This window comes from Gallinula chloropus, assembly GCF_964237585.1.
Source record: "Gallinula chloropus genome assembly, chromosome: 11".
Taxonomy (NCBI): Eukaryota; Metazoa; Chordata; class Aves; order Gruiformes; family Rallidae; genus Gallinula; species Gallinula chloropus.
The window spans coordinates 809,675-832,830 of NC_140096.1; the positions used below are offsets into that span (position 1 = coordinate 809,675).

The 23,156-nt window shown below is 51.1% G+C and overlaps 1 protein-coding gene across 1 annotated transcript in view; it reads right to left on the reverse strand.

Annotated features, from left to right (window-relative positions):
* GPC4 (glypican 4) overlaps window positions 1-22,914 on the reverse strand; it is a gene marked incomplete at its 5' end in the record, with an annotated part of 66,743 nt that extends 43,829 nt beyond the window's left edge. The window contains one exon of the mRNA XM_084269036.1: window positions 22,554-22,914. Within this exon, the coding sequence (XP_084125162.1) occupies window positions 22,554-22,914 (361 nt within the window). The remainder of the gene's footprint in view (window positions 1-22,553) is intronic.
* Window positions 22,915-23,156: the final 242 nt, after the last annotated feature.

Genomic DNA, 23,156 nt, shown 5'->3' on the forward strand with positions numbered 1-23,156 from the left:
ATTATCACCGAATGCTTTGAGATCATCAAGTCCAATCCTCCAAGCAAGGAGGATACAGGATCTCAGATGCAGGTTTTCAGAGTTCATTTAATGTTAAAACCCTGCCCACCTGAGGAAAAATACCATGAAATAGTTTTCATAACGTGCCTCTGCCTACATGCAGAGGAGTTACGCTGAGAGCTGCCTTTGGGTTTTTTCCACTTCTCTGGTGAGGAGGACGGAGACACCGGGCACACGAGACCCACCTCAGAGACGGGGAGGCAGGCAGTGCCCCTGACCCCCCACCAGCCACTGGACAGCAACGAAGCAGCCCAACACCTGCAGTCAGTGATTCTGGACACACAAAAACCAGCAATAAAAGCAGTGATAGAGACAAACGCCTGCACAGAGCCAGCAATCAGGCTTCAGAATCAAGCAGAACTTGTCCACCGGATTTTAGGGGGTAACCCAGAAAAGCCCCACTGAGTATCGTTTCATGCAATTAAAGGCGGGGAGGAGGAGAAGGAAGAGAATCCTTTGGGAACAACAAATACACAGAATTACTGAGGCCTCAGGCACAAGAACAGTAAATAGAAGAGATCTGGCTGGGAGACAGTTACTTTCTTTGTGAGACTTCTCATTTTTTCCTCAAATTCCCCATTAAGAAGGCAAAACAAAGCCAAGAAAACTGCCTGTTTGTTTTTTTCCATAAAGCTTTGGGATATTTGCCAAAAAAACAGCTTCTAACCAAAACAGATTCCGCCACAAACACTGTCTTTCAAACTGGAGTATTTTTCCTTCTTAAGATTTTCTCCCCCACACTTTTGGTCCCTTTCCCTCTGCGCTCCACAGACCCTATGCCAGGCACCTCCCAGGATGCTCACCAGCACAGGAAAGCTGCATCTGTGGACAGGCAGGAGAAACAGGAGTACACCACTGGCAACCACTTTATCAGTGTTTTTGGAGTTTTTCTTCTCAAACATCGATGATTCCAGCATCAATACAGAAACCCATGTTTCAGTAGTTTCCTGTGAGATGCACCCAGGTTCACCTATTTGTGCCAGCAGATGCCAAGAGGCTGGTCGAGTCCCAGATTTGGCAGCAGATAAACCTCAAAAGCTTCCTCAACGTTTTGAGGTCATACAGCTCTAATGATTGTGGGGATTGTGTTTTATTGGGAAAAACCCCAAACAAAGGAGATACACACACATCAAATTCAAAGAAGCTGTTCACGACTCTGTGGAGGCTCTCTGTCTGATGAAGATCTCCCCAGCTGAGAGCTGGACTACCATGGAAAGCCACGGCATTCCCAAAGAGCGGCTCCAGCACATTTCAAGGGAAAGACTGCAGTCCCGATGTGCTGGTACCACAGCCATGAGATCAAGCCTCCTGAACATCCCACCTTTTCCATGTCACCAGCTAAGCAGGGGCTTGGCAAAAGGAAAGTTTTCCAGCCTGCAAAAGCAAAACCAAGCATGCACAAGGCAGAGCTCCCACTTCCACGTGCTAAAGTCCACCAACAGGAATAAAGGCACTGAAGGCATGTGAACTGGCAGCTCTGACCCAAGCAAAAATTTAAAAAAGCCCCAAAACCTAAAGATGTTTTTAATTCCTTAAATAAGAAACAAAGCTTGTGAAATTCAGCCACAATTTCCTGTTTTCGACTTAAAATAAAATTAAAAAAATATTCTGGGTTTTCTACAAACAATAATCCAATCTATAAATTGGAACACAAGAGAGATGCTAATCAACTCCCAGAAAGATTAATTCTCTACTGCAGGATCCAAAATAGGTACCACGGAACCTGCAGCAATTTTGAGAGCTGACACAGAAGGGAAGGAGAAAAGGGCGAAAGCAATAAAAACCAAACCCCACTGAAACCAAACCAAAACAGAACACCCAGCTGCAAACAACTACAATGAAGGGCAGTGCACAAATAAACACGCAAATATCTGGGAAGTAGCAGGGTGATGTTTTTCAGCCATAAGGACACAGTCCTTTAGCCTGCCTTGGGTGGTTTTGGGCAGGGATGACAGTGGGTGGCATGCAGGGGCTCAGCAGAGCCAGGACCAGCCAGGGCCACCCCGAAGTCCTAGTTGACACGGACAGAGGACCTACTTTTGCTCCCCTTGCTTTGAGAGCAAAACCCATGCAAGTCCATGCAGCTGCAATGGCAGAGCTTCCTTCCCAGCCTGCAAAGGCAGCCTGGACTTTGGACCAGTGCACCAAGTGCTTATCTCCTTCCTCCTGCCACCCTACGTGCCACTGGAACCCATGACACAGCACCCAGTGCCACCGACACCCGGGAACCCCACTCTGGGGCGAGGGGAGCAAACAGCAAACCAAAGCTCTGCACTGAGGAAACAGCCCATCTTCTCATTTTGCTACACATCCCCTGCCTGGGTCGCCTCTGGTTTGGTTCGGCTCTGGGGCAGGCAGGGCAGGAGTTACAGCTTCCGGTAACTGGAGGCGTAAGCAAAGAGATAAACATTTTTACGGGTTCAGGTGTAGCAAAGTCCAGCTTTAATCTCAAAGTTGGCTCATGCCAGGAAATCAGGCACCCTCCCCTGCCTCTGCACATCCCCATTGTTCCCCAAGGAACCTCACAAGACAGAGCTGAGTTTCGGACTGCTGCTATCAGCAACGGCTAAAATACAAGGGCCACGGAAGAGCGAGTTCCCTTGGGCACGCTGCCCATCCACACCTGCCAGGAGCCTTGAGCCCTGCCCAGCACACCCCACAACCACCACTGACTCCCCTCCCTCACCACTGAGGCAAACACCAAGGTGTGTGCCCGGATGGTAAGTGCCTGACCCCAGCATTTAGATGAGAGCAACCAGGTGGAGGCCTGGTTTGGAAGGATCAGTTTTCACCCAGCCAAGAGCTGTGCCTGTGCCCCATCTGCCCTTGCCAGTGCACCGCCAGCCCAGAGGGTCCTGCTGGTACCCGTGGCACCAATGGACAATATTCTTCCATCCACTAATGAGGCCACATGCAAACTTCACTTTCCTCCAGGCAGGGACAGACCTTCCCCAGGGCACAGAGCAAAACAGGTTTAACTCTTTCGTTCTGGCTGTCCAGCTCCCTCAGACCAACCTTGGGGGTCTCTGCCTCCACAATCCCCTCTTATTCAAGCAGAGGGATACCTGTGGCCTTTCTACAAGGCCACTTGAGTATCCAGCCTGGACAATCAGGGTCAGATCTCCAAAACACCTCCAACAGCATCACACTGTTCCTCAAAACAAACCCACTGACACACAACGCCCTGCAGTAAGAGAGGCCTCCTACCAGCCTTTGCTCAGCCCCAGGATGAGCGTTCAGCAGCTGGAGACATCACACACAAAGCCAGTTACACACCACCACCAAGACCAGAGCTCAGGCACGGCGAGAATCGTTGGCTCGTAGGATGCTCCCCAACTGCAAAAACATTTGCTCCAGTAGCCTTGAAGTATTTAAGACACAATCTTCTTTTTAAAAAAAGCCCACCTTCCCCCCAATCCTTTATTTTCCATTGCTCCATAAATCAACCCCAGTCCTCCATGAACAGACGCCCACTACCAGACTTTGCCCTTGCAGAACAGAGGTGCTCCCCACGTGGCCACATCCCGCCACCCCTCGTAGGACAATTAGCCTTAATCCTCGTTAGTTCTGTACGTTTCCTTTAAATCCTGTTACCACATTCCTCCGTGCACTCGAGCGCAGCTCAGCCAGCCTCTGCCATGGCGGCGGGGACGGTGACCCCACGGTGCCTCCCGGCTCCTGACCCGCCAGAGCCGGACTGGTCCCAAGGGCTGCAATGCTCCCAGACTAATCTATCTTCACTGATTAGTTCTTAATCGGGAAGGCAGATGTGAACAAAGATGAAAAGAGAAAGGGGGAATGAGGTTAAACGGGGGGGGGGGAAAAATGAAGTATTTTCTTCAGAGAAAGGTTCCCCCCTCCACTGCTTGAGGAGACAACTATGAAAACCCTGTCCAAACGCAGCGTTTGAAGTCCAGCTACTTTCATATTTATAACGTTTGAGTCACTCCAGAAAACCTCCGCCAAAGCAGACTGAGTTGGACTACTACATTCATTTATTTTGGAAGTTTATCCAAGCCTTTGGTTAAAGATAAACAACACGCCTGGATGTGAGAGAACAGCAGAGTGAGCTGCCAGAGCGGTGGGGAGCTTCCACCCGCTTTGATAGCGCCAAGGCACAAAGATGGTATCAGCACGACCCAAAGTGTACCTACTCCTTCCTGGAGAGGCACGGAGAAAGCGCTGGGAAGCTACTGCCTGGCCTTGGGAAGCATTCTTGCCATACTGATATTATGCAAAGGATTCAGCTGAGAAATCTCAGGCACAATCAAAGCATTTAGACCCACGTCATTAATGTCCAGCAGTTAATAGGCTGGAGCTGTAATTCCTCTGTCTGTGGGTTTGGGGGTGTTTCAGTCAAATCTGTTAAAAAAAAAAAATATACATGTATTACAGCTGCTCCATTGAGCTGTTCTGAATGCAGGAAGCACCTTCCAGTCCAAAGCACACTGATAACCAAAAGAAAAACCAGATTTTGTCAGGTCTCCACTGACCACCAAAGCCAGTAAGCACATCAGTATTCCTAAACCTGCTTCCAGCAGGGATGTAGAAAAAAAAAAGTGATGGGTAACACATCCTAACACTCAATATCTTTTAACATGCCTAAGGAAAACCCTCCATAAACCCAAGGTTTTACAGAGTAATTCTCCCAAGAGCACCACCTGCACAATCAGGACTATGTTTGAAGCCAGTCACCCTCCTCTCAATTTAAAGTTTAAGGCAACACCAACACATACACACCCAAAAACCCAGGGTTTTTCTTGGGAAAAGCTGATCTAAAACACGTGGTGAACATATTGCCAAATCTGAGAGACACCCCGAAAGAGCGACAAGGCGAACTTTTGGGACTTCAAATAAACAAATTTGAACTAATCAATCTGCAAAGTCTGTTTTCTATTTGTGGCTTTGGGTTTGCTGTTTTATGTTTCTTTTTTTGGTCTTTGCTGTTTGTTTGCTTTCAATTACCCCAGCCCCTCCTTACCCCAGCCTCCAAAACTCGCTGTGCCGTGCCGGCCGGGAGGCAGGCAGCGACACACCATAGTCATGCAATCACAAATGTGAGCTGGAGGATGCTCCTTCTTCAAAAGCCACTGGTTTTGCTCTCAAATGAACTTATTTTTCCAGCACGTTCCCCCACGGCAAGGGTGTAAGGATCACAAAGGGTACGGCACTGGCAGCTTGGCGTCCTCTCCTCTGCAGCGGGGACTATTTGCTGTTTCACAGGTCATCAGGAGGTAACAAGCAAAGCTTACCAGATGTGGGTTTTATCACCTCAAGTGGAACTACTATTTTCTTTATGGGAACCTTGGTTTTTAAAGGTTTTTATCAGATCACTGTGATTACAAAAGCTTCACTTACATGCTCAAAAAGCTCCTATAAAACCTCCAGTTCAACGTTTATTTGGTCTAGGTGGTTTTCAACTTGGGGGAATGAATGACTTGCAGACACAAGTAATTTGTCCTATATGCTCTGACTGACTAGTCATTCGGTGCCTTCGAACCGCACCTGCCTTCTGAGCAGAATTCCATCAACTCACTGACCAAAAGATGTTCTTTTAAGAATATTTTAAAAAGAAAAAAGAAGGGGAGGAAAAAAAAAAAAAGCTCGCAGCAAAAAGGAAGTTTCAATTACTTTGTGAAATCAAGCAGAAAAATTAAGATCCAAGCAAACTTTATTAGCTCTGACAAGCAAATGCTGATGCCTTTGTTTCCGATGTGCACAAAACTTTTACTGACGAGGGGGGCTTACATATGCTTTTGGGGTTTTTTCCCCCCTTTTTAAGCCACAGAAATATGCATTTTTTTTACAACACACTTTGCTACAACAGGGGTTTTGCGAAGATGTTCGAGTGAAGGAACTGGCACCGAGCTATCACAAAGCAGCTGATTCTTCTCTAAGCATCCACCAACTTCGTGACCACATTTATCTGTGGAAAACTCACATTAATAAGCCCTTCCCCTGCTTGCAGAGCTTGCCAAGGACATAACAGTGCAGATAACTTCAGAATTTAGAGCAGGTTAAGAGATTCCAGAAGGAGATACGCAGAAGGCCAGATTTCCAGATGCATTTTGCAACCATGCTGGCTTTTTCTTTGGCTCTTATGAAGCATTTCATATTCAGTTTGTGGTCTGCGCTCCAGGGGCGACTGGAGGGGTCTGTGGAAGCACACACATAAGCAGTGCTCTGAAGCTGGTGATGCAGGAGGCTGCGGCCACCCCTCCCCTCGAAATGAGGTTTCAGAGGTCCTACGTGCTGAAATAGTTTGAGAGCACTATGCTGCCCACTGCCCCACTCAGCCCTATGGGGGTCCTGCTCAACAAACCATCTCCTCTGCCAGAAACCCTCCTGGTCACCATCTCCCAGAGGGCAGGTAGGCTCCAAGCTGGTGGAGCAGTTATTTCACTGCCATCCCATCCCACCTCACCACCGAGGACCAAAAAGTCTCATTTATTCAGAAAATAACGTTCAGTCCAAGAGCCCGTCCTGGGCAGACATAAATGAGACTTCAGTTATAAGCAGAAACTTTTCCACAAGACATTTTCAAAACAACACGGAGACCGTTTGGCACCAAACAGGAGGCAGGGCATTCGCACCGCCCCGTGCCTGCCGCTCCCTGCTTGTCCCCCCAGTTTAGCTCAGTGCAGGATGACCTCCTCAGCCTGACACCAGCAAACCCCTTTCCACCAAAAGCCAGATCTCCAGCCTGTCCCAGTTCTAAGACCAATATTTCAGCTGGGAAGGTGCTACTGCAGAGCAGCTTTCCAGAACTGGAGTCTGGAGGAGCCACTGCCATTAAGCCAGAGATGCTTCTCCAGAGCATCACAGCCATCCCTCCATCTTGAGTTTACCTGCAGGAAGCCACGCTACATCTCACTGCATAGCTGCACACTATGAACACCCAATCAAGCAGCACATCTGACTCACGCTGCCTGTTCCAGCCTTGCCCACAAAAGCACATAAAGGCTTTTCTTGCTTCACTGGTGAGCCAGCAATGTTGCCAACCCCTCACCCCAACCTGTCTCCCCAGCAGGGAAGGCCACAGGTGATACTGCTCTGCCCCATGTTTTTTTCTGCTCACGACTAGAAACAGTTCCTTAATTTCAGGTGGACCAGAAGATGACACCAATTAAAGGTGTTTCAGAAATAATTAACTCCCATCAATCTGATGCAAACCAGGGTTGGGGAAACAAGCCCAGATGAAGAGCTCTGGGAAGGACAGCCAGCATGGCTCCATCTCACAGCAACTCCTCCACTGCAGCCAGAGGACCAAGGCATGCACATGTGCTTCCCAGCACACCCCTTCCTCAAGCTCCCAGACACTGGGGCACATGATGGGTGCTTTGTGGCTATCAGGTCCTGGCTTGCAAGGTCATCAGAAGGAAGGCTGCCCAGGAATTTAACGAACAACCTGTTTGTATGATAGTGTGTGTGTGCATAATTTGAAAAAAAAGAAGCTCCTACGTTGCAGGACACCACAATCTGACATTACTTTCCATTTGTAAAGGTTAAAGAAAACCTCACACCACATGTTGCTGCAAAAGCCAGGAAAGAACACGGGCCTCAAAGGGGATGCCAGCACCAAAAACAAGGAGGTGGGTCAGATTTAAATCTAAACAGGTCCACCACACATCCATCCTAGGGCCACTGTTTATAAGCAGAGAAAGGCAACTTCACACACGAAGATCACACACTAGTCGTTCCTGGCTGTTCCCGGGAAGAAAAGCTGCTTTTCAGCCAAACCTTCTGAAAACCGTTCGTGTAAATAGGACAAACCTCCACAAGCACACACGGCTGAGCCTGTAGCATCACATCGAGGAAGGCAAATAAGCAGCACAACAGGAGATGGGAAATCCAGTGCCAAAAATCTCAAGGTGCAGCTTCCCCAAGCCCTTTGAAATGCCCCTGAAATGGGGCCACCACACACAGCGAAGAGCCAGGTGGAAACCTCCCCTCCAGCAAGCGGCACAGCCCCAAGTTTAGCCTCCCTGAAAAACAGGGGTGCAGACCCCTTCCAAGCCACAGAGAGCAGGAGGAATCAACCCCTTTACAGCAGGCAGGCTGTGGGGACATGCCAGCACAGCACCCTGGGGTCACTGCCTCCTCCACTGGGGAGATCCCATCTCTTGGGAGCAGGCACTGGGATGGGAGCGGAACCCATCCCAGCACCCTGGCAGTCTGCAATACCCCCATGCCTCAGCACTATCTACCCTTAAACAAGCCACCTCAGAGCTAAGACCACAGCTGAGCTCATAAGTAAGATTTTTACCTGGAAAAAAAACGTTCTTTTAAGTTTTATGCCTGCTACTCCCACCAAGCATGACTTGTTTAACAGCCCGGGCATCCGTTGCAGAAGCCACCCAGCCTGCACAAGCAGCACACTGTGCTCAGCCAGCACAACACAACCGACATCCAAAAACCCATCTCACTGCCCAGCCTCCCGGTGCATTCCCAGGCTGGAACCAGCAGCCTGCCAGCATCTGTGGAAAAGGCTGAGTAGCTTAACCTTCCCTGGACCAGACGAGAGGAACAGGAGGGTAAAGATTAAGATAAGGCATCACAAAATTAAAAATCCCTCCTTCTCCCCCCTCCAGGATGCCCTATCTATCCCTCTCCCCAGGGCAGCTCTGCCCACTGGCCTTATCTGCAGCAGGTTCACACCAGCGCTCCTCCTCCTCATATTAGCACAGATAAATCTCAGCATCTTTTCAACAACTGGCAAGCCAGCTTCTGCACCACAAAGTTTAGTTGAGCAAAATCCTCCGAGAAGGGACAGCAGCATCCCAGAGGAAGGACGCAGCTGTGGAGGACAACTGCCTGCAGGGAGGACAGAGAAGGCCACTTCAGCCTTTAAAGCAATCGCTTTGGTTTCCTTACCCTCCTTTCAAATCCATTTCACTGCATGGGCATGCAACTCTCTGGCAAGGTGGCAACTGTGGTGGGCACGGGGCAGGCTGCGCTGCTCTGCTTGGGAACACGGCATCCCTCATTCCCCACACCTGAGGCGGCTCTGCCACATGTTGGATGGCTCACACTGCCCGTGCAAGCTGAGCCACCCAGGCCCTGCCTCTACTTCTGCAGAAACCCTTCCCTAGGCTGGAGAGGGACCCGAAGCTTGGATCTGCCCTGTAGCCACCAACAGGCCCTACACCCACCCGGGAAGGTCTCCTCCCCTCCAGCCAACACAGGTTCACATTTTCTTAGGTATCTGGAAAATAAAGTAAGCTTGGGAGACCTCTGCCTCATGCATCACAGAAGCTTTCCACCTGCAGACCTGAATTTTGATCCGCTGTCACGCGCAGCAGCCGGGCCTGTACAAACAGCTGCCCCAGCATGGTGCCCTCTGCTTCGGTGGGGTGGAAAAACATCACGCCCCACTGAAAGCACCTGACCATACCAGGGGACAATTGCATCAGGGCTTCTGCTGGCAGGCATCGAAGGAGTTTATTTTGTCTTTCTGAGCACAGCCCTGAGCAACCTTGGGGGGAGGAACGAGTGCAAACAGGATCTTTGCCATCCACCTTCCAGGCAGTGCCATCTGAAATCCACCGGCTGGAAAGCAAACAGCCCCCGGCAAGCTGCCGAGCCCCAGGGAAGGGACGGGTGATTAGAAGGGTGGGATGCATTTACCAGTTGTGCGAGTCCTTCCCAAGCAGGGAGAGGGGCTCCCAGCCTCCCCGCCGCCACCGCTGTGCCATCCCAGCACCCTCCGGCAGCAAAAACACTCTATAAAAAGTTTGTAGCTAAAAAAAGCCCGGAGGAGAGACAGGCAGTCCCTGCACAGAGAGGCACTTAGCAACCCGCAGAGACACGAAGAGACACTAGCAGGGCCGAGACAAAGATCTGGCAGGGGGGCTGCCGTCGGTGGTGCTCCCGCGTGGGCCGGGTGTCTCCAGGGGACGACTGAGCAGCTTCCCACTATGGGGATGAACCCATCCTGAGGATGCAATAGGGTCAAACAGGCCAAGAAGCATCCAGAGAAGCACCCGCAGCAGTGTTGTGAGGGGCCACGCTAGTTCAAACCCACGTGGCTGGGGCACAACCAGAGGGATATACACAGAGCAGGACAAAAAGCACACGGAGAGGAGAGGAGAGACCCAGGAGCCAGCAGCCCTCCCATGGGAGCCCAAGTGGTGACCACGACCAGGTCTCACGTGCTTGCAGTACAGCCAATCATCAGCATTTCTGCCCACCAGTGATGACTTTCCTTATTTTAAACTCTTAAAATAAACAAACAAACAAAAAACCCACCCAAGTTTCCCGTTCTTCACCACCAAAGGGAGTGGCAGGGATGGGAGAAGTGCCACCTTCCAGCTCCGACACCCGGGGACTAAAGTCTGAGCAAACACCGAAGCCCTGCAGCTTCACCTGACCCCCAGGTAAGAAGAACATTCTCAAGACTGCAGCAGGCTTATGAACAGCCCCCTCCTGCTCTCATGCTATTTTCAAACAAGGACATTTTTTCCAAAACAAAGTGTTTTGCAATCCTTAGGCAATCCTTTCATTTTCCAATAAAAAGTGAAATTCTCTTCATTCTCCGTCGGTCGAGACGCACAACCACAGGCACAACCGCCAGCTCCAAATCCACCCACCCTGCAGACGTCCACGTCAGAGCCCTCTCCCCAGGCTCCCGCACTGGGCTGGCACTTCTGCTTGCAGAAGATTTGGGAAAAGGTTAAATTTTAACTTGAAACTCTTTTACTGAACAGCCTGACTTGTCTTCTGAACCTAGCTCCTGTAATGGAGGCATTTCACTGAACCTGCTTAACTTCCAAGTGTGCTGCTTCAGCCATAACATGCTTCTCAAAAAAAGAAAGTGCTTAATGTCTCAGAATATTAACATATATATGTTACTTGAAAAGCCATGGAGCCAAAGATGACCTATTTCTCATAGCAACATAAAGACTTCCAGGTCCTAACAAAAGGCACAGGAAAAGTAGCTCTACATCAAAATGTAGCTGAAGCAAACACAGAGATTCGCTCTGAAAGAAATTAATATGAATCAAACCCGAAGGAAGCAGATTTCATGGCACAACCCTATGTTAACTGCCTGGTAATCTCCCAGACTGCCAGTCCAAAGGCAACACGCAGTAGAATTTATGTCCTGCCGTCACTCAGACACACACATCTGGTGCAAAGGCCCAGGCTTTAAAATAAAAACCCCTCAAAAACATTTCTGGAAGAACTCTGCAATTTCAAAACAACACCCAGCAAGAAACTGGGACTGAACAATTTAATCCCAGAAGGCACACAGGCACGTCCATGGATCCAGCTGGGAGAACACAAGGGGTTAAAACTCACGTTGGGCTCACGCAGCAGAAGCATGAAGAGCCTATTTAAAAAGAAGAATCAGAAATAAGGAATTCTGCCAGTTTTTACCCCTGATAAATCCGCATTCCAGTCTGTCAGCTATCTTGTTATCCCCAGAGCTGCTGAAGTGTCTTTGGCTGTAACTATGCATGACTCCGGCTTTGAGTAATGGAAATAAAGTATGTGCATTGCAACTGCAGCGTTCCTTTTCTGGGGTTGGGAAAAGAAAGGCAGAGCAGGAGGAGATCCTAGAGGAATGCAGGGATTCTGTATGGGGAAGCTGGAAAGCAGCTCGCACCCTACATTAGCTGCTTACCGCACCAGACCTGCCAGGGGAAGGATGCCTAGAAGTTTTCAAGGAGATGCCAAGTTTTAGCCTAATACAGCAGCTTTTATTGTCTGCAATAACAAACAAATAAATACTCTTCCAGATTAACAAGTCCAGTTTAGCTGGCAATTCATACCCAGCAAACATTTGGAAGCAGTATTGTAAAATTAAACAAAGCTATCATTTACAGGAAACCCTGCCTCGAGTACAAATTACAGAGTTGTTAAGTTTATCTGGCAGTGCCTTACCCCTGAGTGCTATATAATTATTCCTAAATCTTTCAGGAAAGAATGCAAATATTTTAAAGCCGTAACTCATTGACAAGGAGGAAGTCTCGTTTCACCTTTTGTGCATATTTTGATACCTACAAATTAACCCCAACTCGCCACAACTATTTTTCAGTATCCTCTTGAGCTGGCTGGCAAGCGGGACGGTCCCCAGGTTCGGCAAGGCTGGCTGGGAGCACCAGGCTCACCTGGCACCCTCGCCCGCTCACAGGCTGTGTTTTCAGAGCAGTTTCAGGCTGGTTTGGAGCCGCACCGTGCCAGCCGGGCTGCTCCCTGCGCAGGAGCCTTCCCGGTAAGGGAGGTTTCAGGCTGCTGAAAAGGCTGGCTGTTCTCACGGGGGTTACAGCAAGAAAGTGGTATAAAGGAGCCTTTAATAGAGTGGAGGACTGAGTTATGCAGAGCTGTGCTAGCTAGGCGCCTGCCACCAGGATCTCCATGTCCCTTTGGCAGCCTGGATTCAGCAGGGCAGGAACAGCCCTGAGCCCCGTCCCTTCAAACCTCCTCCACCCACCAAGCCAACTAGCCCCAATTAACTCACCTTAATTAGCAGACGCCACGTGGCTGAGAGCAGTGCTACTTTCCCCAACCCAAAAAAGTGAGTTCTGCTTCGCAAAGGAGAAGGCTGGTAGTTCATCCTCTGCCCCAGCCCTCCCTCCAGCAGCCAAGCCCTAAATCTACCACAGCCAGCAGATCATTTGGGGTCTATTTCTAAAGAAATGGCTCACTGCAGCAGGAGGGGAGAGAGTGTGCGTCCCTCCTAGGACAAGCAAGCAACATCTCCAAAGCCACACATGCAGCCCCCACCTTCCCAACAGCACCCGCTGCCCCGCAGGGACTCATCCTGCTCTGGAGCAGTACTGCATCCACAGGGTCAGCTCAGCCAGCCATGCCCTGCCTGCCAGCACTCGGCTCTGCCATCAGGGCTGCTCTCAAACCATAGCACAGCTGCTATTCAGCTCAAGCAGGGGAAAAAAAAACCCCACAACACACACCAAGAAAACAACACCCAGCCTTACCTTTTCAAAAGGTAGCACTCACACCATTGTATTCTCCTCCTGGTGACATTATTTATTTATTAAGAGCTCAGCAGTGGGCATTATCCACCCAGCAGCTTCCAGGCACCGCTGCTCGGGAGGCAGGATGCTGCGGGAGGCAGGATGCTGCGGGAGGCAGGCACTGGCACAGCCTGTCGTACAGCAGCACCACCGTGGCTCACAATTACTCAGACACATGATGCAAACAAGTACTGTAACAAGGTAAGGCTGCAGCAGCTAATCCAGTAGCTTTGTACACAAACAGTATCCATGATGGGCACCAATCATCACAGACTGGCACTTCTGACACAGTGGGACTTGGATACGAAAGGACCTGGTGGATTCCTCCCAGTGGAAGCAGGGCAGTGGATCCCCTTCCTTGCCAAAACCTAAACCCAGGAGTTCCTAGAATGAAGATAGCACTGTACTGAGAAATCACCCACAGTGGATTTAAAAGCCGCTCCGTTAAGATGCTATAATGCTCCAAACCACTACCTGGGTCTTTCAGAAGTTGTCCCAGTGATACAAGTCCCCTTTACCTTCTCTCCATCACAATAATGAGTTGGTTTGCTTTCCTCTGTGCCTGGAGCTGGGGACGGGAGGCTGGCCAGGCTTAAAGCCCTCACCCCAGCACCAGCCCAAAGCCGTGCTCAGGGAGCAGGGAGGCAGCAGCATGTAAAACCGAACCAGCAAGCCACTGCACTAGAAGAAAGCAATCTCATTATGGGAGCTAATAAAAGTGAACCACAATTATTCTGTAAACAGCACCAAAGCATTAGGAGACACTATCAAAGCCATTTCCCCCCCCACTGAGGCGGGGGGGGCGGGAACCACACGGTCCTGTGGCATCCTCAGCTCCACCTCTGAACCAAGCCAAAACTCAGGAGGAAGCCTGCTTGTTTTCCTCCACTCCAAACCAAACCAGTCGCACTGCTCTGACCTCCAATCTGCATGCGGGGTCTCTGCCAGCTGCCCTCTCCCGGTGCCTCTGCCTGGGTAGGGGGGCATCGACACCAGCACCTCATCTGGCTGGGCACCCTGTGCTCCCCCAACCTGCCAGCCACCACGCCTTGGAAACCCTGAGGTGGGCAAGAAACCTCCACCCCACTACTCAAGCACAAAGGTAAAGCCCGCCCGGGTACCCACACATACCTGGCAGGAGAATTACTTTCCATGAGGCTTATAATTGTGCTCGTTTCTTTGATCACATTAATGCCCTGTCTTCCCAAGGGAATGGGCCAGGGAGAGCCAAGGAGGGTGCAGGAGGTTATTCTTCCCCCTTATTGCCATCATGCAGTCTCTCCCTATCACAAATTTCTTTCTAATAGCACCCACCAGCACCAGGTGATGCTGCTTGCTCTTTCCTCTCCTGAGGGGAAAAGTTACCTTTAAAACAAGCAAGCAAGCTCACTCCCTTGTAAAGAGGATGCTGCCAGCCAGTTGGCTGTAAAAGACACTCCAACAAGATACCTTGTGTTTGTAGTAGAAGCAAAAAACCTGCATCTCAGCCCAGTAAAAATCCTGGCTCTGTCTTCATGTTACAAGAATGCAAACCAGGCCCTGCTCTTTAAAGAGAGAAGAGTACAAAGAAGCAAAAAGTTTGTATTAAAACCCATGTAATCTTTTTAAAACACCATTATTAGAACCTGTAGCACCAGCCAAGAGTAATTTATCACCCTCTGTCATCACAGCCTGCAACACAGAGCTTTTTATATCTAACTGTCAATGCTACCAAGCTAAAGCCCCAGCTCGTAATTTCCTAAAGCTGGCCCTCAGCTGCCAGCAAATCCCCTAAACCCTGGGGATTTGGGGGTCCAGAGCACAGCTCCTCCGCCAGAGCCACTGCTGGGGGACCAGCCACCTGGGGCGATGCGACCCAGCACCAAGCATCCAGCACCAGCTCTGCACGGTGCTTCAAAGCAGGAGGATGTCATAAGTCAAGGTAGGTAAACAATTCACCAAAGGTTATTCCAGCTTCTTCCAAAAGGGAAGTCAACAGGCCGTAAAGGCTTTAACTACACTCTCTGATGCCAGCACATCCCTGGAGAGATGGACTGTGAGGTGCTGGGTTTTCACCGTGACAGTGGTCAGAGCTCTGTAAAACCCAAACACCCTGACACTTCAGGTTTTCCTTGCAAAGTTGTTACTCTAGCACACCCCAAAATCACCAGTAATTTCTAAAATAGTGCCACAAACCACAGGGTTAAACTGACTGCACATTACTTTAACCCAAGTGTGACCCCTGGAAAGGAACAGCTATTGGATGCTGTGGTTCTGTAGAAACTCAATTACCAAAGCCAATTTCCTATGAGCATTTTAAAAAAAGAAGAAAAAAAAAAGACAGAAAAGCAGCAACAATGTGGACAATGTGTAAGGGGCACATATTTTTCACCTCCCAAAAGCTGCAGCCTAGCCGGTGTAAGAACAGTTCCTATTCCCACAAAAATGGTGAAACATATTTTAAACATTTCATCATTGTTTTCTCCCATCTGAATTTGCTTAACATCCAGACAATTCTCAACTTCTAAATTGGAAACATTAAGAGAAACACTCCTTTGAAATCCTTTGCTTGGGGCAGCGCTTCCGACGGCCACGTACCTTTCCTACAGCAAAGCCAGCCAAGCGAGGAGGTCCCTCGCAGAGAGAACTCACAGACATCCAAAGTCCATCAGCTACTTACAGCAAAAACCACCGAAAATCTGAGTAGAACAACTGGACACAAACAGATTCTATTTTTTTTTTTTTTTTACTTTTGTTTGTTTGTTTAAGAAAAAGTATTTCTAAGAGCACTTCTTGGTGTGGAGGAGAAAGTGGGCAATGCTCTCTACATTGGGAGAGATGCACTACAACCCCGATTTCAGATATAAAATTGACATTGGGGAGCCCTTAAAGTGTCGATCCCAATCGGTAGGTACCCCACACACGTTTTAAGCACCAATTCCATCCCTTCAAGCACTGAACTATGCCAGTGAGGTGATGCACCAACGTCTTTAGGGACCAACATCCCATCCCACCTCACTTTTCTCCCATGGGACATGCCAGACTGCAAGGCACAAACCAGCAAGGAAGAGCAAGGATGCCAGCACCAGCCAGAGCTGTTTCCATAGGGAAAATGCCATCCTAAGAAAAAAACCAGCACAGCTGCATCACCACAGAAGCAAAGCCTGACAACAACCCCCATGGCCACACCAGCCCTATGCATGTAAAGCCTCTGACGCCTCCACATCAGCTATCCCCTTACCAACACACTGCTTTCATCCAAGCATCTTTCCAGGACAGAAAAGGTGTAAACAAGAAGAAAATCCCCAGAACAAACACAGTGCTTCAGCCACAGCCTCTGTGGGGCTGCACACGCAAAGAAAAACACAGAGGGCCTGAAATGACTGCTAGAAAGGCAAAATAATATCATGAAGCACAAAGGAGAGTCTTTAACAAAAGAGGAAGCAGGTAAAATGAGCTACAATGAAGTCATTCTCCTTTAATTAAAATATTCAGCAATTAAAAGAAATAACACCACCACCACAAGCAGCAGTTTTCTTCCCAAGACACAGAAATCCCGGGAAACACTGCAAACCACCCCTTCCAGGGCACTGGAGGGTTTTGCTATGGGGCGCTTTGGTGTGAACACAAGGTAATTTAGGGAGCAAGAGGGAGATTTTCCTGGGCCCTCACATTGCTTAGCAATAGGAGAAGGAAGTTATCTTCATAATCTCAAAAGAAAGAGAAAGCCGGAGGAATGCCAGGAATGCGAGGAGGTTATTGCCCCGGAGACCGGAGCTGGCAGCCCACTCTCGCCGCCGGGGAGGAGATGCACACCCTGACCTCTCTGGCTAACAAGAATTCCCTTGCCAAAAAAAAAGAAGGAAAAAAAAAAAGGCAGCAGGACAAAAGCTAGGAATGGGTACTGAAGGGGTGCTCCCCTTCTGGGAGGAGGCAAAGGATTTGGTGCAGATGGGATGCTCCATCCTGCAGTTTGGGGAGGTGTGAAGAACTGAGCCCTTGCAACCCAACAGACACAAGCGCGGCCACAGAAACCCAGTGGTGAGCACCCCACTGCACACTGGGGAAACGGCCAGGGTCAGAGGGGATGGGAGGTGAGAACCACACAGCCAACACCTCTTAGAAACTCTGGCAGCCTTTCTCCATCCACACAAGCTCCAAGGCACTGCCAGGGCTGGCTGCCCATTGCACGTAACCAGGACAGTGGGGCCTGCGTGGGCCACCAGCCAACGCCACAGAGCAGGCTAAGACCATGGACATCACCACTCCAAATAACCTGGGACCATTCCTGCCTCCTGACACAGGTCTTAGCCTGGCTGGGCAGATGCTACCTGCTCCTCCAAGACATAGATGCTTATCTGGGACCTTCTCCTCTCCGCTTGCAGCAGTGATGCTTCAGCCTAAACTTCCTTGGCTCCACAGGATAAACACCACAGTGCAGGGGAGAGGCAGAGACCCGGGGCAAGCCCAGCACCTCACCCCCATGCCAGGCTTGCTCTGCCGCCGCTTTAGCGAGAATAAAAAGTCTGTTGACATTCGAAAGCCACAGAAAATCTCCCTGAAACTACAGAACAGTTCTGTGCAGCTCAGGCCTCCTGCACAATGTACACACTCCTATTCAGCCTCTTAAAAAACAGCTACATGTCTAAGGAAACATCTGATAATTAAGGCAATTTTAACAATAGATAATAATTTGACTATGAATTGTATGGAATGTAATGACTGCTTATTCTGGCAGAAAAAACAGAACTTTCTATGAAGTGTCTGCCAAGGAAAACGATACTCCCACTCAGCCCGGACCACTGCAAGCAGTTGCTGCTAACCACATGCTTCGCGCTGCCGGCTGCTAGGACACGGCGTGCTGCTGCAGTCGAACAAAACCCCACGCTGCAGACTCACAGAGAGAAAGTAGAGTCCCGGGCGCGCGGCCGCTGGAGCCGTGAGCCAGCCGGGATCCGCTGCTGGCTCTCCCCGGCACTCGCCAAGCCACCCCGGTCGCCAGCACCGGATGCTGGGGCGCTTGCCGCCAGCTCCCCGCTCCGCTGTTCCCAGTTGGTAAATGGCATTAGAAGCAGCTAAAAATAGTTCAAGTGCCTCTCTCGTTTACTTTTCCATGGCGGCGCTTGCTGCAAGGACGTTCTCCAGTGGTCACCTCCCCACCCATGCTCCATTAATCCATGCCAGGAAGGAGAAACCACCCTGCCTGCCAAGGACCACTGCTTTCACTGGGCAAGAGTCGATGCAACAGCTACTGCTGGTAGCTCCAGACCTTCAAGGATGGTGAGGAGGACCAGGTGTTACCTGGTACTTCTCATACCCAACAAGCTCAGAAGCTGTCTTGAGCAAACCGACTGCAACAGGCTCAGCAGTGCCAGACGGCACAACTAACACGGTCCTGGATGCAATCCAGAAACCATTTCTCAGTTGGAAGAGGCCACATGGAAGAGAAGCACGTGAAAAACTAAAAAAAGTCCTTGCTGAACTTCCTATACAAACAGCAACACCAAAACCCAGCCTTCCTGCTCGACCCAGGCAGCACACCTGGGCGATGCATCAGCACCCAGCCGACAGCCATAAAAACAGGTCAGGGACGAGCGAGCAGCAGGACAGGGGGGCAGCTCTGCCAAAGGTACTCTGGCAAAATCCCACAAGTCCAAAAATCAAGGGCTAAGTGATTTCCTCCATCAAACTGCTCTCCATTGCTCCCAACAAATAAACACAGCGATTTCATTAATTCAGCTTAAAGATTACATCAAGCACCTTGACTAATGCTGACCACAGAGTGCTGCTTGCGCCCAGCTCCCTGCAAAGGCAGGCTCCGGGCTCACTCACTGCTCCCCACAGGACATGCTCTTCTCCACCCTGCCTCCACACCACCATGAAATCGGGACAGCAGGGCTAGAGGAAGGCATTAAGCTTCTGTGGGAAATTTGCAGGTTAACCGGCAAGGCTTTCCACCAACAGGCTAGAGGGGTTACCCCCCACCTTTTCAATCCAGGAAAAGAAGCATCTATTTCTTCCACTCAGCAGGAAAAGGGAAGGAATTTCCATCCGTTTAGCACCTGAGGGCAAAAAGGAGCCTCCTGAAAGAAATGGTGTGGGGGGTTTGTTTTTAAATTGCAACCACCAACCGTGGGTCTCCGGATGCCTCCGACACTGATTCGCTTTGCATTGTGTTCCGTGATCACACGGGACCAAGCAGGATAAGCAGCCCCTGCAGACAGTCACTGCCAGGAAGCTTTGCTCCATCACCACCACAGCCCAGAGACACAAGGGTTCAATAAGGAATACTACTGTCCAGGTAGGGTCTGAACTATATGAGCAGCTACATGTAGGACCGAGAGCTACCTGAGATATGCCCTTGCCTCAGGAGGCTCTGAAGTAATCTTAAAACCAGTGCTCTCTCCAAGCTCTCACCTACCAAGAGTCAAGTTTTGCAAACCACCTATCTACACCAGCTCTACACAAGCACCGATCTCTCCCGCAACAGCAGCAGGACTGCATCTCCCCACTGAGCGAGCCTTGCAGCACATACATCACAAGGCTACAGGTGCAGAACCCAGTAAAGATCACGGGGGTACACAGCAGGAACAAAGAGCCATGACTTATGATAAGCTTCCATGCAGATTTACAGCGATAGTCTGCCTTTCTAGTCAGCCTCTGCACCTCTAACACCAAGTTAACATAAAAGGAAACAGCTTCTATATGTTCTTCACTATTAATAACACATCCTGTAACACCTCTTATCAAGCAAGCAAGGAGTTGACCAGGTGGATGCTTCTCTCACCTTCTCATTTCTGCAGATTCTAATTAAACCTGGTCTAAAGAAAAATTAAACTGGTCTCCTAGGTAGTTATGGACAAGCAATAACCATTTGATGTGACTGAATTAGCAATGATACAGACAAAGGTTGCTGGAACGGGCCCTTTCTTGAAGGAGTGAAAAAAGCTGCATACACATGCTCCAGGAGAAGACAGACATTGCAAAAAAGCCCATGTGAGATGCTGCTAAACCCCAAATGACTCCTGTGCCCATCCAGCAAGGGAGGGTTTCATTTGCTGTCACACAGCCAGGTGCAGGGGCACATCTCCCCACATTGCCCAGCTGCTTCACTCAGACAACTCAAGGCCAGTAAATCCAACTTTAACAGTAAAGAAGTCACTACACTTACAGAAACAGCCCCATCCCAGGGTTTGGAACACCTCTGTGGAAAGGCACTAGGAAGTTCCTGTCTGTGCACTGTGACCTAAAGCATTTCTGAAAGAGAACAAGAGGCAACAGCACAATCCACCAAACCGGCACAAAGAACTTGATGGGCTTGGGTTCATGCCAGCTTCCAGATGTTGTCATATCACCACCTCAGCCTGCTGAACCCTTTCCAACCTGTTCTCCACCATGGTTTAGCAAGCAGAGTGGTGCCACCAAGCAGAAATCGCCAGTTGCTGCCCTCACCCCGAGGTACCGGTCCAAACACACACAGCTCTTTCCCACACACATTTATCTCGTTCTCACTGATTAGCCAGGCTCCCAGGCAGCTGCCTTTCCATTTCTCTTCCCCACCTGAAGGAAATCACACCCCTATCACCTGAAACACCGCCTGAAATCAAAGCTTTGGCTGAGCGACTCCTGGTTTCCAGACGCAATACACACCTTTCGCCCCGGTGTCAGACCTCAGCCTCCAGTGTTATCACAGGCAGCTTTTCCCAACCAGCCCACGGCACCCAGGTTGGTTCCCTGTGCTGACCCCACAAAGGCAGGCAAAGCACTGCACGCTCAGGAAGGTAAAAACCAGTGTTGGGGTGAGCAGTTACCATCTGCGTACAGCAGCTGAGGGGCAAGAGAGGGATCCAGAGCCTCTCCAAACAACACACTAAACCCACGTGTGTTTGGAGGGGAACGTGAGACCGCAGAGGGGACAGGACCCCACTCGAGGTTTAACTTTAAGGGCAGTCGCACTTTCAGTACACCATGCTTTAAAGGTGTACACAGCCCATCCCTCTTCTAGAGGCTTCCACTGTCCTCCCTGAAACACCCTGCAGAGCAGGATGACATTTAAAACATAACTCTTCAAGACCTGTTGCTTCCCCAGGGAAGCCAGACACAGGTTCCCCGTATCCCTGGAACACGACACAACCCAGCCACCATTCAGTGTGCCCCTGCTGAAAGCTCTTCTTTTGTCAAACCATCTTACCTCGCTCATCACATTTCTCTGACCCTTTTATTTCAAAAGCACTGGGTCAAACCGACAGACCCATCAGCATGACCTGCTCTCCACATCCTCCAAAAGCTCATCAAGTCATCTTCAACAACAGTATATAAAATAAGGGCCGGTTCAAACCTTCCCAGCACCAGGCATACAAGGAAGCCTGATCCTGATCCTACCCTGGTGAGGGCTGGACTCGAATCAAATCCGAGCCCATTTATTAAAGGCCGTTTCACAAAGCAGACAGGGTGTTTTAACCGCAACCAAGTCAGACGTTTCTCATTAAAATATTTCTCGGAGAAGTAAACGGACCCGCAATTTTATTCCAACAGATGTAGGCTAAATGCATATCATTAGCCTGACAATATAGAAAGCGCAACCAACTGCAATCATTTTAGTTTTGCCAGTAAAAAAGGATAACGTATGTGTGTCTGGAGGGCACGCCAGTGGTAAAGATGACCCCTCGCTTCTACCCTAGCCATCTAAAGGTATTTACTTGGGGTCTGTCTGTGTTGTGACAGTGTCCTAGACCGAAATGAATGCCCCTAACACTCCACATTTTTGAGCCATTCAGTCATGCATTTTTGTTATTGTTGAAAGTAGTGCGAAATCGCAGTGCATGAGCCGGAGTCCTTGGTGGTCTCCGAGGATTCCAGCTAAAAAGGCACTTCCTTTGTTCCGCGGAGAATGCGGTCCAGTAGGTCATTCAGAAGGGGAAATAAAAGCAGCGGCCCTGGGAGGGAGACGAAGGATGAAACAAAAAGAATAAAATGTTTTGGGTGTGAGCACATTAGCTACCATTTCCTACCGCTGCCGGCGGCGAGCACTCGGGTCCCCTGGATGCGCTGCTACCTCGGGACGAAGGTGGAGGGAAGAAAGAGAAAGACAAAAAAAAAGCCACCCCAAAAGCGAGAAAACAGCGGCACCCCGGGCGGGACGGGACGGGGCCGCCGCCGGGAGAAAGGCAGCCCAAGGGCAGGCAGCGCCCGCTCCGCCGCCGCGCAAACCGCGGGCCGGGCGGCGGGGCGCGGAGCCGGCAACAGGCGCGGTCCCGCCCGCCGCCCCGGCACGGGGAGGGCAGCGGAGGGAAGGGGAGGGGGGCGCCGAGCGCGCCAGGCTCCCGGGAAGCCGAACGGAACCGAGCCGGGAGCTCCGCGCCGAGGTCCGGACAGCCGAGCCCGGCAGCGCGTCCCGCGCCGGGCCGGGCCGTGCCCCGCGCTGCGGGGGGAGCCGGGCCGGGCCGGGCCGGGCCAGGGGGGAGCCGGGCGCAAACCCCGCGCTCCGCGGCGCCGCGCCGAGCGCGCACAAAGGCGGCGGCGGCGATCGCGACTCACCGTTGATCTCGTGGCTGGGCGCTTCGGTCTGGCTGAAGCCCTTGGCGGCGTACAGCCTCCGCACTTCGGAGCAACTTTTGGCGCGGGGCTCGGCGGCCAGCAGCAGCGGCAGGCTGAGGGCGGCTAAAGTGCAGAGGAGGGGCGGCAGGCAGCCGCGCCGCCGCGGCATGGTGCGGGCGGGCAGGGGCCGCCGGGGCCGGGCGAAAGCGCCCCGAGGCCGGAGCCGGCCCTCCGCCGAGCCTGCCCCGCCGCGCCGCGCAGGAGCCGCGCCCGCTGCCGTGCACCCCGCTCCGCTGCGGCTCCGCTCCGCTGGCCCGGCGTGCGGCGGCGCTCTGCAAACTTGGCCCGGCAGGAAGCACATGGGGTGGTGGAGGAGGAGGAGGAGGAGGAGGAGGAGGAGGAGGAGGGAGGCGGGGAGGGAGGCAGCCAAGCAGGATCGCGCAGGGCCGGGACAAGCCTCTGCAGCCCCCGGGAAAATCAGGAGCTGGGATCCGCCCGCCCAGCGAGGCGGAGCGGAGCCCGGGGCTGCCCGTCCGCCCGCCCTCTCCGCCGCCGGCCGGGCCCCGAGCGGCCGCCCCCTCCCCGGGGCGCGTCCCGCCGCTC